The 13,430-nt window shown below is 44.8% G+C and overlaps 1 protein-coding gene across 1 annotated transcript in view; it reads left to right on the top strand.

Moving 5' to 3' along the window:
• The first annotated feature begins 2,394 nt into the window (after positions 1-2,394).
• Positions 2,395-13,430, top strand: part of RNF11 (ring finger protein 11) — a 33,035-nt gene continuing 21,999 nt past the window's right edge. Inside the window, exon 1 of the mRNA XM_075097650.1 lies at positions 2,395-2,878. Within this exon, the coding sequence (XP_074953751.1) occupies positions 2,756-2,878 (123 nt within the window). The 5' untranslated portion in view covers positions 2,395-2,755. The remainder of the gene's footprint in view (positions 2,879-13,430) is intronic.

The following is a 13,430-nucleotide window of genomic DNA, read 5'->3' as shown; positions in this document are numbered from 1 at the left end:
GACAACATTTCTGCATTTCTGAACACAATAATTTTTCCATTCTCCATGTTTTGAGTTGGTGGTGCAAAGTCTGTCAGCACAGGAGTGAATGGCCTAGAAAACAAGTGGATTAAACCATCCCTACTTCAAAGGACCCAGTAATGACTGGTAATAGCTCTCCCTCATTCAGAGCTCTCACGGGTGCAGTCTGCCATGTTGCAAAGCCAAACGCGAACTGGTGCTTCCTCTCTAGCCTCTGTGAGTCCACCACAAAAAAATAGATCTCTTGTGGCATTTGACAAACCTCCATCTTTTAAAAATAGACCTGATTTGGAGCATCCTGTACCTACTAATGGGAAAGTTTTAACTGGGCTTAGCAGTTACTGCTTTTGGAGATCTGACTCAAGGTAAATAAAGGCAACAGCTATACTGTGGGATCCCTGAGTATGTCCCAGCTGTGTCCTGACTGCATATCAGGATGAGACCAGGGACCCACATTTGCACGCTGGTTTACAAAGAAAGGAAATCTTGGCATGCCAGCCAGAGGGGAGGCACTGCATGCTCCCACAGGACCTCCACACTGTACAGAATCAGGACTGCAGGGCATGCTGCGGCACATGCCTGTGGTCTACTCTGAGTTACACCAGCAACACAGACTGAAGCTCCACCGAGAGAATAAACCATGAAATGATAGCTGAATAAAGAAGTCTTTCTAGTTGCCAGTGATCTTATTCATGACGTTGCCATTGCACAACTGAAAATATCAGTAATGGAGCTGGAGTCTCACCACCAGGTTCTACAGCAGACAGCTCTGACATTGCCTTAACCTTAACATCATGACTGGGTGAGGCAGCGGTTTGCTGGATCCTCTCCAACGATTGCTTGCCTTTCTCCTATAAACTGAGTCAACATACTCATAGGATAAACACCCAAATGACCAAGTCATGTACAGCAGTCATTATTATTTACAGCAGCCCATTGCAAAGCCTTTCCATCACAATCAACGCTCCCAATTTGTGAACCATTTTTATTCCCAGTTTCTTAGGGAAGCCTGAAACTGTTTGAACCCATAAATGACAGTAATAACTTTTCTGTTGCTATAGATTTTACACTGGGGCTGTTTAGGTTATCCATTGACAAGCAACAAAACACAATTCCTGAAGAGTAATAAAACGAAATCTTCAAGAAAGAACTCCTACGTATAATCAGCAAATAGTCTGTTCCCAGACTGAGAGGTCCACCACAAGACCTCAAATGCTTAAGTAAAAGCTGTAGAGCCAAATACATCACTGTGGACAAGTGGGTTGTAGATACTTTGACCTAAGATGGAAGCTCTAGTGCAAAGCAGGACTGACATGTATCAGCAGAGAAGCCTCTGATAAACACAGGCGGTGATGTGCTACATTACAAACTGTACTTTCTAGCTGTTCTCATCTGCACCAAATTTGCTTTGCTTTAAAAAAATATTGTAACTAAACAGATTTTAAAATATATTCTATGGTCTGAATCTGAAAGCCAGTGAGGGATTTTGAGGAACTGTCCCAGGTGACAAAGCTGGAAAGAACACTTAAAGGATCATCCTGTAAAGGGCAAAATGTGAGCATCATTCCCCTCAGTGTGGGTCTGTGCTAGCACAATCACGCAGTGAAAGGGGGGCATTTGCTCTCTTGAATTTATCTACACTTATCTATACTTATATCCAAGCATGGAAAGAATTCTATGAGGAAAAAAAAATGGAGCTACATATATGGTTTATCTTAGTATCTCCTTATCATATTAAGAGCCGTAACGGCTACCTTCAGAAAGAAAGAAGTGATACAAAAAGCACCTGTTGCTTTTTTTGCTCCACATTCGGGGTTCAGCGCCCTGCCCTACAGCTATAAACGGTACCCACTCGAGTAACGCCAGCGGCAAGCACCAGAGCAACCCCCTTTCCTCCCCAAGAAACAGCTCGGGGGTGAACCCCGCGCCGGGGAAGGACCCCCGGCCTCACACACACCGCCGCCACCGCCGCCGCCGCCACCAGCGCCACCAGCCGGGGCGACTGGGGCGGGGGAAGCCCGCAGCCCCGCCGCCCGCTTCCCCACCGGTCCGCGGCGGCCGTTCCGCCCCAGCCACGCCGCCATGCCTGGAAAACAAACAAAAACTGCGCTCTCGGGGGTGGAGCAAAGCGGCACCCACCATTTTGGGGCCGGGGAGGGGGGGAGCCCGCCGCCCCGTAGGCGGCGGCAGAAGCAACCCCGGGCCTCCGGCCCTGCCCCGCTTCGCCTCGTCCCGCCGGAGGCGGCAGGGCTCCCCCCGCCGCGGGGCCGGGGCCGGGCGCGGCGAAGCGGAGCCCGGCGGCCGCTAACCTGGCCCGGCGGGGAGGAGTGGGAGGAGGAGCCAGGGCGGCCTGTGCGACAAAGCCCAGTGCGCAGGGAGCTGGTGACCAGGAAGCAGAACAGCGTCGGGCTGCCGCGGGGCGGGCGGAGTCCTGTGGAGCCTGCTGCCCCACGCCGCCCCCCGGGGGGTGGGAGGCGGGAGGCCAGTCCTGCCGCCCCCCCCGGCTCGGGGGTCGGGGCGGCCGCGGAGCAGGAGGCGGCCGAGCTGCTGTTAAGCCGCTTAGGGCCGGGGCTGGCATGAGCCTCCCCAGCGCGGCGGCTGCGGGCTGCGCGCTGCGGCGGGGAGGCTGAGGGCGCGGGGCCGCCGCCGCCGGCGGGGGCTGGCGGTCCGTCCCTGACGAGGAGGAGGAGGCGGTGGCGGCGGCGGAGGGGGAGCTCCGCTTCCCGGGGGGAAGATGGGGAACTGCCTCAAGTCCCCCACCTCGGATGACATCTCGCTGCTCCACGAGTCCCAGTCGGACAGAGCCAGCTACGGGGACGGGGCTGAGCCGGATCAGGAGCCGCCGCCGCCATATCAGGTAGGGGAGGGGGCGGGGAGCGGGCGGCGGAGAGTGGCGGCTGCGGGGGGTCGGGGAGGCGCAGGGCGGGCGGCGGGGCCCTGGGGACGGGCTGAGGCGAGGAGCGCGGGGCCGCTCGCCCTGAGGGCTGGGCCGGGGGCCGCCGGCGGCTCCCCCCGCGCCGCCGCTCCTGCGCTGGGCGGCTGCCCGAACCTCTCCCTTTCCGCTCAGGCGTACCGGGGGAAGCCGCTTTGTCTCTTCCAGCCTCACAGCTCGGGCCTCTCGGCAGGGCAGGTCTCGGCGGGGAGCGTCGGGCGGGCCGGGCCCGGCTGGGGGCGGCAGGGGCTCGGCCGCCGCGGGGACCGGCGGGGGGGGGGGGGGCAGGCGCCGGCCCTCCGGCCGGCGCCGCGTCCTTTGTTGCCTGCCTGCGGTGACATCACCGCCTGGCGTTGCGCTGCTCGGGCGACGCTCCGGGACGGGGACCGCGGGCGCGTGCGGCGCGCGAGCTTTGTCCGGCCGCATTCGCCGCCGCCCCGGCTGCGCCCCCGTATTTTTAGCAGCGCCTGATCCCCAGTAAGTAAGATCCCGTTTCCCTCGGTGGTGCGCGGCACCAGCAGGGAAGTGTTTCCCATTGTTCGTTGTTTTTTTTTTTTTTTTTTTTTTTTCCTCCGCGTCTGAGAGGATCTGTTAATTTACATCTTGATGACGAATTGTGGTGGGGGGAGGCCGGTAATGTATCGGTTTTCTCCGGCGAAGGATAAGGTTGGTGTCGGGTAGTGATGGCCTTAATGTGAAAGCCTTCCTGCTCTTGGCCGCTTCTCGGAGGGGTGGTGCTGGAAAGGGGAAGCTGAACTTGGGGTTGCACTTGTCCGCTCCTGTCATCTCCATCCCCATATATAGAAATGTATATTGCCCTAAACAAGCCATCTACAGTAAACGGTCGTGCAGCACTTAAAAAAAAAAAAAATTCCAGTGGTATAACTGCATATTTTATTCAGGTTTTAAAAGTATTTTCCAATCTGAGATAATTGGATATGCTCCAGGGGAATCTATAGAAATGACAGTTGAGACAAATTCTGGAGGGTGACTTGAGAGCTCCCTGTTTTCTAGGATGGGAGTCATTCAGTAGTTGCAGACCTTGACGTATAATCAGCAAAATTGCAGGAAGTATTTATCCGGGCAGACATGTAATCTACAAGTGCTTTAACAAGTTCAAGAACTACAGCCCTGCTAGGAAGCCCCTGAAGTGTTGAAGAGAAGCCCCATATGTAGCAGCCCTTGCTGATGCAGTGAAGCAGCACTGGTGTTGCGTGGCAGTGTGTAGCTGTTTTGTTTGGGTGCAAAAGATTAATATTGTAATAAATTTCCTGATGTGGGGATTTTTTTTTCTGACTTCTAAACTATGTCTGCTGAAGTCTAATAAACAGAAAGTGCTTGGTGGCAGATTAAGTTTTTTAAAGGGCTTGTTGTTCTATATTAAGCATGAATTGTCCATGCGGTTTAGGAATACATCGTATTTTTCTTAACATATAAAGTAAGATGTGTGGAGTTTGTTCCCCTCCCCCTTGAAAACAACCTGTTAGCTCTTGCAGTGCAGAGTGATGAATCGTGTACACATTGTGCAGGCCTTCTCATGTGGGTTTCAGTGTTGCTGCTTTTTTTTTTTATTTTATTCTTAAGAACTTCTTGCTCATAAGTGCACATGGCTGAGAAGACAGTAAAATAAATGAACTTAGTGATGTCTGTTATTGAGTAAGTGTCCCTCACTTGAATAAAGCAGTGTAACACTTGGTGATGTGCATGTAGGTGCTTAGCTGTCTCAAACATCGCTGGCTGTCCTGAAGGCCCCTCCACTGATCCTAGCAATTCCTAAAGCTTCACCTTAAGGTAGCATTTTGTGGCTTGTATAGTCAAAATCCAAAGTCACTCTTTCCACAGATTTTGAACCACAATGGTTTGTGATTTTAAAAAAAAAAAAAGCCTTACCTACAATATTGTGCAGCATTTCATGTGCTTTGGGGGGATTTATAATTTTGAATTGTTTTGGGTTTAGAAGATGCACAAAGCAGACTCTAAAGGTGAAGAATTCTTCATGCTCTGTTATTGCAGTTGTGCTGGTGATAGGTCACGCTCTCATTTTAACATTTAGGTGGCAGCTTGGATTCGGTGTTACAAATGGGAATTTAGCAGTTTTGTCCTTGTGTATGATAATTACTTCTTTCACGGTATCTTAACCAGAATTAAGAGTGCTTATGAGACTATGTGGACCTGAGGAAGGAAAGCAAGGAAGTGGATAAAATGAGTTTGAAAACTAGCTTGTGGCAGCTAGCAGTATGTGCAAGAAACTAGCAATTTAAAATCTAACTACTGACATTTCAGATGTGAAATTGATATATTTTAGAGAATAAAATCTGGTATGTTTGCTTTTCTGGGGTTTGCAGCAATGGTGTGTCAACTTCCTGAATAGATCTTGCAGGGTATGCAAATTAGGAGAAAGAAGCTTGTTGGGTGAAGACTGAGTTTGTTGTCTTGAAGTCTGAACTTGTTGCCTCCAACTTGTAGAAGGTGACTTCTATGTCTCTTGTAACTAACTTCTGTATTATTCTGGCATTTAAAATACTTTTTCATGTTTTGACAGGACTGTGCCATGGAAATCCAAATGGGAATCATGTTAAACCGTAATTTTATTTAGCTACTTATTTCTAACTGCAAAACTCATCCCCAAAAATCACTTCAGTATTGCGTGTCAAATTTCTTCTAACAGTGACTGCTATTGAACCACCTGTATGAAATTCCTGCATCCAGAAGTGAGATTCCAAATTTGATTGGCAGTATGGACACATGGAGACACAATGGGGACTATAACTTCCATTCAGAGGCTTTGCTTATACCTGTCTCTGCTCTCGATTTCTGTGGCAGTCTGTGTTATAAGCTACAGCAGAAGGGCTTCAGAGAGGAAGCATCATTTTAAACAGGTATCTGAGTTAATGAGAATGTGGTCCATTGAAACATCAGCCATTTTTCAGTGCATCAAGCTTAACGGCTAACACAGAAAATAGTTAAGACATAACAAAAAAAGAGTGTGTTTGTGTGTGGGCTTGGAAGGAAGTGATATCAAGAGTGGACCAACATTTTCATAGATGCTAATTTTGGATGCCTCCATTTTAGAACCCAGAAATTACAACTGTTTTTCTAAGTGCTAAGCATATGCAACTCCATTTTTAACCAGTGAATCTGTGATTAGGGAAGAGTTAGCTTTGGTTTTGTTTTTTCTCTAGTCCTAAAAATTGAGTATGCTTTCAAGTTTGTTTTCCTTTTCTGTGTATGACTTCTTCGCCATCTGTTGGCAATATGCCTTCTGCTGTTTTTCCATACAAGGTTACTGTTTTTTCCATTTTTCTCTTACTTCTAGTAGTTCTTCTCAAAGACTTTATTTTGCGGAACAGATGTGCCCCTTTCTTAATCCTTGTCTCATATATCTGTTCTTCAGTAGTTCCATAATAGTTGCAGGAGATAACTTGCTAGTTTATTAAACTTTGGAATTTTACACAGTAAAGAACAGAATACTTTACATCTTTTCTCCCTAAGTTTTGAAAAAGAAATTGTCTGAAAGTACTGTGGACAAAATACATGGCAGTCCTCCAAAAAAGATGTATACCACTTGCTATATTAATATGCTAAAAGCATGAGAAATAAGCGCAAGTTCTTGGTATTGATACTCAACTCATAAAAGCATATTTGAAATGTTGATGTGACAGACTAATAAAATATTTTACCCCTTTACCTGAAGAGATCCAAAGTGTACTCCGGTACTTAGTACCACCCTGTGTTGTCCTACAGGCCCAGATAAAATGTTGTTTCAGTGGATCTGGTGGATTTTTTTTTTTTTTTTTGAAGGATTAATTTAAAACCTTTTGACCTGGATACTCCTTTGATTAGGCTGTAGGCACAAAATGAGACGAGATCACAAGCACGAGCTTAACCCGATGTCGTGCTCCCATAATCTTCCAAAAGCTGTTGGGGATAGCAGCTTTTGAAAGCACAGTTTAGGATTGCACCCTCATCCCATCCATCTGTCTTGGCTGGCACAAAGCACGACGCCCCCCGTTCCCGTGATGATGGTGCCCTAGGTCCTTAGTGTGTCACTCTCCAGGATCCCCTCAGCCTGGGCGCAGTGCGGCAGATGCAGGCCTGGAGTGTTGCTTATCCAAGGTGCTGAAGAAGCCCCCACTTCAAACAGTCAGAAAGTTTTCCTGAAATAGTTTTCTGCATTTCTGTGTGAAGCTTGTCCCTGTGGCCCCCATGGATGCATGTGTTGGGTGTATTTTGCTCAACAGAGAAACAAAGCTTTTATTATGCTCTCGTCACAATTTAAGTAGTATATTACATGGGTGTTCCGATGCTGTCTTCTCAAAGGCATGGTAATTAGTATCATTAAAAATTGCAAACCAAATTAATTCTGATATAGGGGTTGCACCCATTAATAGAAACATCCATATAAAATTCTCTTGGGCTACAAATGAGATGATTTATCATCTGTGATTGCATATATTGTACAAGGAAGAAGACTACAGTAGTGTAACACGTTACAATTTGACATTGAGTGGTTGTGGAAAGCTAGACCTGTTGGTATATGTTGGAACAGTGTAAGGGGAGGAAAGGTGTGATGGGAAAACATTATATACAGAAAGCTAGCCGTGAGCAAACCAACTAGTAAGTTGACTTTCACATAAGAGGAGTATATTTAAAATTTCCACATGCGGGTCTTGCATTTTTTACTGCTTGTCCTCCACATCTCACTGATGACATGTATGAAATACAATTGCATTTGTGGATGTGAACTGAAATACTGCCCCAGTCCACAATTCCTCATTCCAGTGGAAACTTCAAAGGGCTTCAAGCAAGAGTGTGTCTCTGTTGGTGTGTTTCTGGCTAGTGCCTTCTGGCAGCAGTGCCCTACCTGGAGATCAGCTTCAATGAGGAGGCAAGGTGATGGAGGAGCTGAAGTTGAGAGTTTGCTGTACGGGTGAGAAATGGTAGAGTAAGCTAGTGATGTTTTGTGTTTACTTCTTTTCAAGAATATGATTGCTACCAGTTATATAAGCTACCTTATATAACTGGTTCTTAGAAATGAACAAGTGCTATAATAACATTCTGGAATAATATCTCTAACTCTGAAAGACCAAGCGCTAAAGTCACTCCTGATAAATTGTTGCAATACAGTTTAGATGGCTGCATTCAGAAAATTTACAAGCCCACCATGTCTTATGGTGCTGTTCTGCTAAATTATTTGTATGTGTAAAGCAGTAATAAACCTTGGGGTGGTTTTGGTTTTTTTAATGTTTTGTAGGGATATACAGTTCATTTATCCAGATATTTATGAATTGTATCTATTTTGAACTTCATTCTAATAGTATCCAAGGTTATTTGGTTAGTGAACAATATGCCATGACACTTCTTACTTCTTCCATGTCTGAAAAACGTAGCAAGTTGTCTAGAGAATTTTGTTGCTAGTGATCAGTGCTAGATGGAAAGTTTCCTGAGGGTGCTAAGTCTAACTTCCTTTCCAGATAACAGTTAGAAAAAAACCTGTGCATCTTTATTTCCTGTGTTAATGCGTACTGGTTTCAGCACAGCTTGCCAGGCTGGCTGATGGGTGCTGTCTTCCATTTTGCTAGTGCAAAAAGCTGGGGGCGGGGCAGGGGGAGAAGAAAGGAAGGCAGGCAAACCTGGAAATAAAGGATACCAGATGGTATCACAGACCTAGGTAACTTTAATCTTGAAAATACTCATTCATAAACTGCTTTTAATGACTATTTTAATGAATATTGGCTGAATATTATAATTCTTTGTCTGCTTAAAATAGATTTTTAACTCCTATTGGTTATAAATATGCATTAGATATGGATAGAGAAAATGGGAAGCATATGCTGATGTTTGAGTTCTCTATGTTATCATCTCTCTCTTACGAAAATTAGAGCTAGTTTTTAGTCTCAGTGTTGTTGAGTTGGCAGTTGGTAAAGATCTGTTCCTAGCCATTTTGTCCAGAAGGTTTTCCAAGGGGAATTTTGAAAATAATAGGATATGCTTATAATCATATTTGACAGAATACTGCTTGCTGTTTTACATGGATTTCTGCAAGAAATGTCTTAGTTTGGATCAAGATGCTATACAAGGTCCCTCCCTGTCTGCCCGTGTCCCTGTTTATCACTTAAACAAAGGAAATAAGCTCGGCTTAATGAACACTTCTGCAGACGCTGGTAATGGTTGTAGACAAACTAGTTGCAGAATGTAAGGTCAAGAAACTAAAAATAACACCACTTGCTTGTAACAGACTTGTGTCTCCCAATGTTTGCCTGTCCTTGTTATTGCCTCCCCATAGACACACAAAGAGAAACGTATTTATATTTTGAAGAGGTAATGGTCTGTGGAATACACTGAAGCAAATCAGCTGTGACTTTCCTATGAGCTAATGAAACAGTTCCTAAGAGACCAAAGAATTACTAAATGAGCAGGTTTTTAGGGATGTCATGGCTGAGTTAGAATAAAACCTCTCCAGGGGAAAAAGCTGAAGAGTCACCATTCTTTGACTCTAACAGGCAAAGCAAGCTTCAGTTTTGATTTAGACTGCAAGAAAAATATGCCCTGACATTGTGAAGGTCTCAAGTGAAGATGTGTCTCCTTTACTGAAGATAGCATCTTCTACAAAAACACATCCCCTACGTCTCTTGTCATTCTGTTGGCCTCTTGGGGGGCAGCTGCAGCAGCTACCTGTCCCAGCAGAGCTAGAGTTGATGTGTAGCTTCTTGCTGGGTAAAACTGCATTGTGGACTTCAATGAGAAAAAAGAAAACCTCCACCCCCAAACCTAAACAAAAACTTCAAAAACAAACAAACAAAAAATCACTCTAGTAGACCCAGCATAAGCATTGATGGTTCTTAGTTCAGTCTGCTATTTAGTTTGTAACTTCTAGCAAATCACTTAACTGGTCTGCACTTTAGTTTCCTCACTGTAAAATGAGGAGTGAAGGAGTGATAAAGTTTCTTTAGTGCAGGCATGCTTAGTAATTTAATTCCTGTTTGTAAAGTGTTCTGTGATAATTTGATTTTAGTAAAATAATATTCCTCCATTGTCAGTTACTGCAGAGGTTCATTTTATGACAAACCTACTGCTGTAAAGAGGGAGTTTCATCAGAAGATCTGTTTAACACAGTGGATAAGTCTCCTAAAATCTGTTAGTTCAGCATTTATTTGGCAGCCCGTGTTCCAGATGCTCGATTAGTAGGAATGAAGAGGCCATGGAGATGGTAATAAGAAATCTTGCCTAATCAGGATGATTAATCTTTGTTATGCTGGGAGTTTGTGCATTCTTTCAGACAAGCCAACCCAAACAAGCAGTACCGCCCTCCCCAAAATGTAGGACCACCATGTGGTTAGGAAGCTCTTATGTTTCCTGTATGTACCGCTGGTTCATTTTTGTGATCAGCAGCTGTTGCTGGCTGTACATCTGGACTTGGTTTCAGAGCCACGGAAAATAAACTAGTTTTATGTTTATTCTGTGGAATGGATTAACGCAAATCAACCATGACCTTCCTATGAACTAATGAAACAATTTCCAAGAGACCAAACAGTTAGAGAGTGGTTGTTTTATTTACCAGTCCTCCATAGGGATCTGCTGGCTGCTCTGTTTCTCATCAGTGAAGAAGAAAGTCGGAATGCCAGTGGCATAAAAGCTGCTGGGCCACGATCCACGCGCAGTGACACGGACAAACAGCAGATGCGTGCAGTAACTGGAGGAGGAGATAAAAGAACCGTCCTTTCAACCACAGTTGCGTCAGCCAGATCACAACCAGCTGGTTTATTGTATCGGGCATTTCTGCTGACCCACCAGAATGCTTACGCATGCTCTCTGCTTCGCACACGTGTGTGCACACATATCATATCAAAGGCTGGGCTGATTTTTGAGCGTTCTCATCCTGCCTCTGTTTTTAGCCACTGATTTAGTTTACGGATGATGTAGACCTGAGGTGCCCTGGGGAGGACTGAAACTGTGGGAGGAATGAGAGAAACTGTGACTCAGGAAATTCAGTTTCTCCCTTAGCCCCAGCATGCAGCAATGAATGTGCAGACTTATTATCCCTGTAATACTGAAACCTGTTTCCCTTGATCATAGTTTTTGGACACTGGAGAGGCCTCAGTGTCCTCTCGTCTGCTTTTTTTCCCCCCACTCAGAGTAACTTGTGTTTCTAGAGGCACAGTTAAGAAGCAGTCCTCATATGCACCTCACTGAACTCCAAGGCCAAATGCCCATGCAGGGACAACGTCATCCTCAAAGACAAATCTCAGCTGGCATTGTCAATACTGAGTTTTTTAGAGGTTGGGATTGTAGCTGGCCCACATGCCGTTAGAGTTTGGACTGCTAAGAGAGGTCCTAGAAGCATCAAGGAAATGCCTGGTTTATGACTCATGAAATTTAACGAAGGCCCATGAATATCCAGCGGTAAGCAAAAAAAAAAAACCATTCGGTGCTGGTTTGGACAAAAGCAAGGAACCTGCTCTCCTGCACCCACAATTAAAACCATTAAATTTACAGATACTGCCAGCTTCTAACCTTTGTCATGGCAAAAATGTGTTTTAAAAGAAGAAGTCAGACCAGAAATGTATGTGTAACGTAGCTATATGTACCTGGACAGTAATTCTGTGGAGGCTGTAAGGTTTCCCTGTAGTTGTCACCACTATGACTCTGTATGGCTCTCCTGATGATTTGTATACCGGCTCTAGGCAGATGGAAATGGAGCGGTATTTATCTGACTTTATTTAATCCCATAAGATGCATCTTGGTAGCGAGGGATACAAATCTCTTATGACTCAGTGTGCAAACGTTGCAGAATTGGATGAGGCTGGGTGCTCTTACCCTTTCTGTTTCAGAGCTGTGGGAGACTTATCGAAGAGATCAAAGTGCATCAGATTCCATTATTTCAGTATTTATGGCACAGTATAATGCATGACTACTCTGGGACGATGCCTGTGTCTGCCTTTTGTTCATCATTGTGATTAAACCCAGATACAGGGTTTGTTCTGTGCACTGGACATGAATCACAATATTTTATTAACATGGTTGTCGAAATCTGTAATTCAGACATAGTATAATATTGCAGTATAGACGAAGACGAGTATTTATTTTGCCTGAATAATTCCATTTTATTTAAATTTCAGAAAGAGAAGTGATTACTCTCAGGTTTTGAGCAAACAGGTGCAAGCACTGCTTGACTACAGACGTACCAAACTGCTAAACTGGTTTGGTCTGTACTGTTGCTTAACAGAAAGCAGTTAACTGCTTTAGTCAGTGGGAACTACATAAAAGGCTCAGATTAGCAGACTAATGCTCTAAATTCAGATTTAGTTAAGACACTGAAATTAATATTTTAACACCTGTAGACTTTATTTTATGCTCTATAATAGTACTTGTTTAATTGCCATTGCCAGTTTCTGATGTTTTGGGATTTCCCCAGGTTGTTTTCTGTTTAGGTATTACAATTAGGTATTGTATTGCAGTTGCACCTATGTATCGTCAGTTTAGCTTATGAAATATGACTAACTCATTGCTTTAGTATCTGCTTCATAGAGTTCTGTAATGTTACAGCGATATATTTGGAATCCTTGAGGCAGTTGTGGATTGTCCTGTAGAGAGTTGCATCCTTGGAACTATATTGCCCTTCTTGGAAGGGAACAACATCACTTCTAAAATTCAAGCAAAAATACTAAATTTAAATTAACTGTTACTTCTTTTCTAGGTTAGTGCATTTTCACCTCTTAGTTCTTGGGTCTCTGAGGCTCTGTGGACTGTTTTTACAGTGCTCACTAGAGCTAACAAAATCCCGTTTGTAGTCACTAAACTGAGAGTACAGGTCCACACCTCTGCGTGACAATTTTTAGGGATCTGCAAATTGGAAACTAGTAAGAAGCACTGCATAGGTAGTGTTACTCCAAGGTCTGAGCTGAGCCAAGAAAACTCCTCTGCCTGCCCTGATAGAGGCACGCTTCTTTAGCTAATGGCATCTGTGTGATGCTGTAGTGGCTGTGGTGGCCAGGTACCCTCCAGCAGCTGGATGCAGTTAGATGATGGCCTTTGGCCCAAGCCCGAGTGGGATGCTGAGTTGCTCCCCTACCCTGCCCTTGATTGGGAGTGGTAGCGTGGTACTTAATCCATCAAAGCGGATTCATATGATAACTCACTTGGAGCTCTGTTGGGTTGTATATAATCCTTCCAGCCAGTTATCTCTAAGAACCAAAAATGAGGTGCAAGGAGAGATTTTATATCGTGTCTGAATTTAGACAAACTCTCTGGAATTTCTCAGAATTTGTTGTATGTATTTGGCTGTGTGGCTAAACTACTGAAAAGTAAGTTTACCAAGGAATGCCCATTCATTTTGTAAATATAGTAGGTTTCTTGATTTACAGTAGATGGAGTCAGGCATTCAGAGACAGTGTTTAATGACTGATTAGTTTTATTTTTCAAAATCCTTTAGGAAAGAAAAAATACTATCCACACAATTTCGTGCTCCAAGTAATCT

This window comes from Phalacrocorax aristotelis, chromosome 6, assembly GCF_949628215.1.
Source record: "Phalacrocorax aristotelis chromosome 6, bGulAri2.1, whole genome shotgun sequence".
Lineage (NCBI taxonomy): Eukaryota > Metazoa > Chordata > Aves > Suliformes > Phalacrocoracidae > Phalacrocorax > Phalacrocorax aristotelis.
Note: the sequence above shows the minus strand (reverse complement) of the source record. Positions and strands in the feature narration are given on the sequence as shown.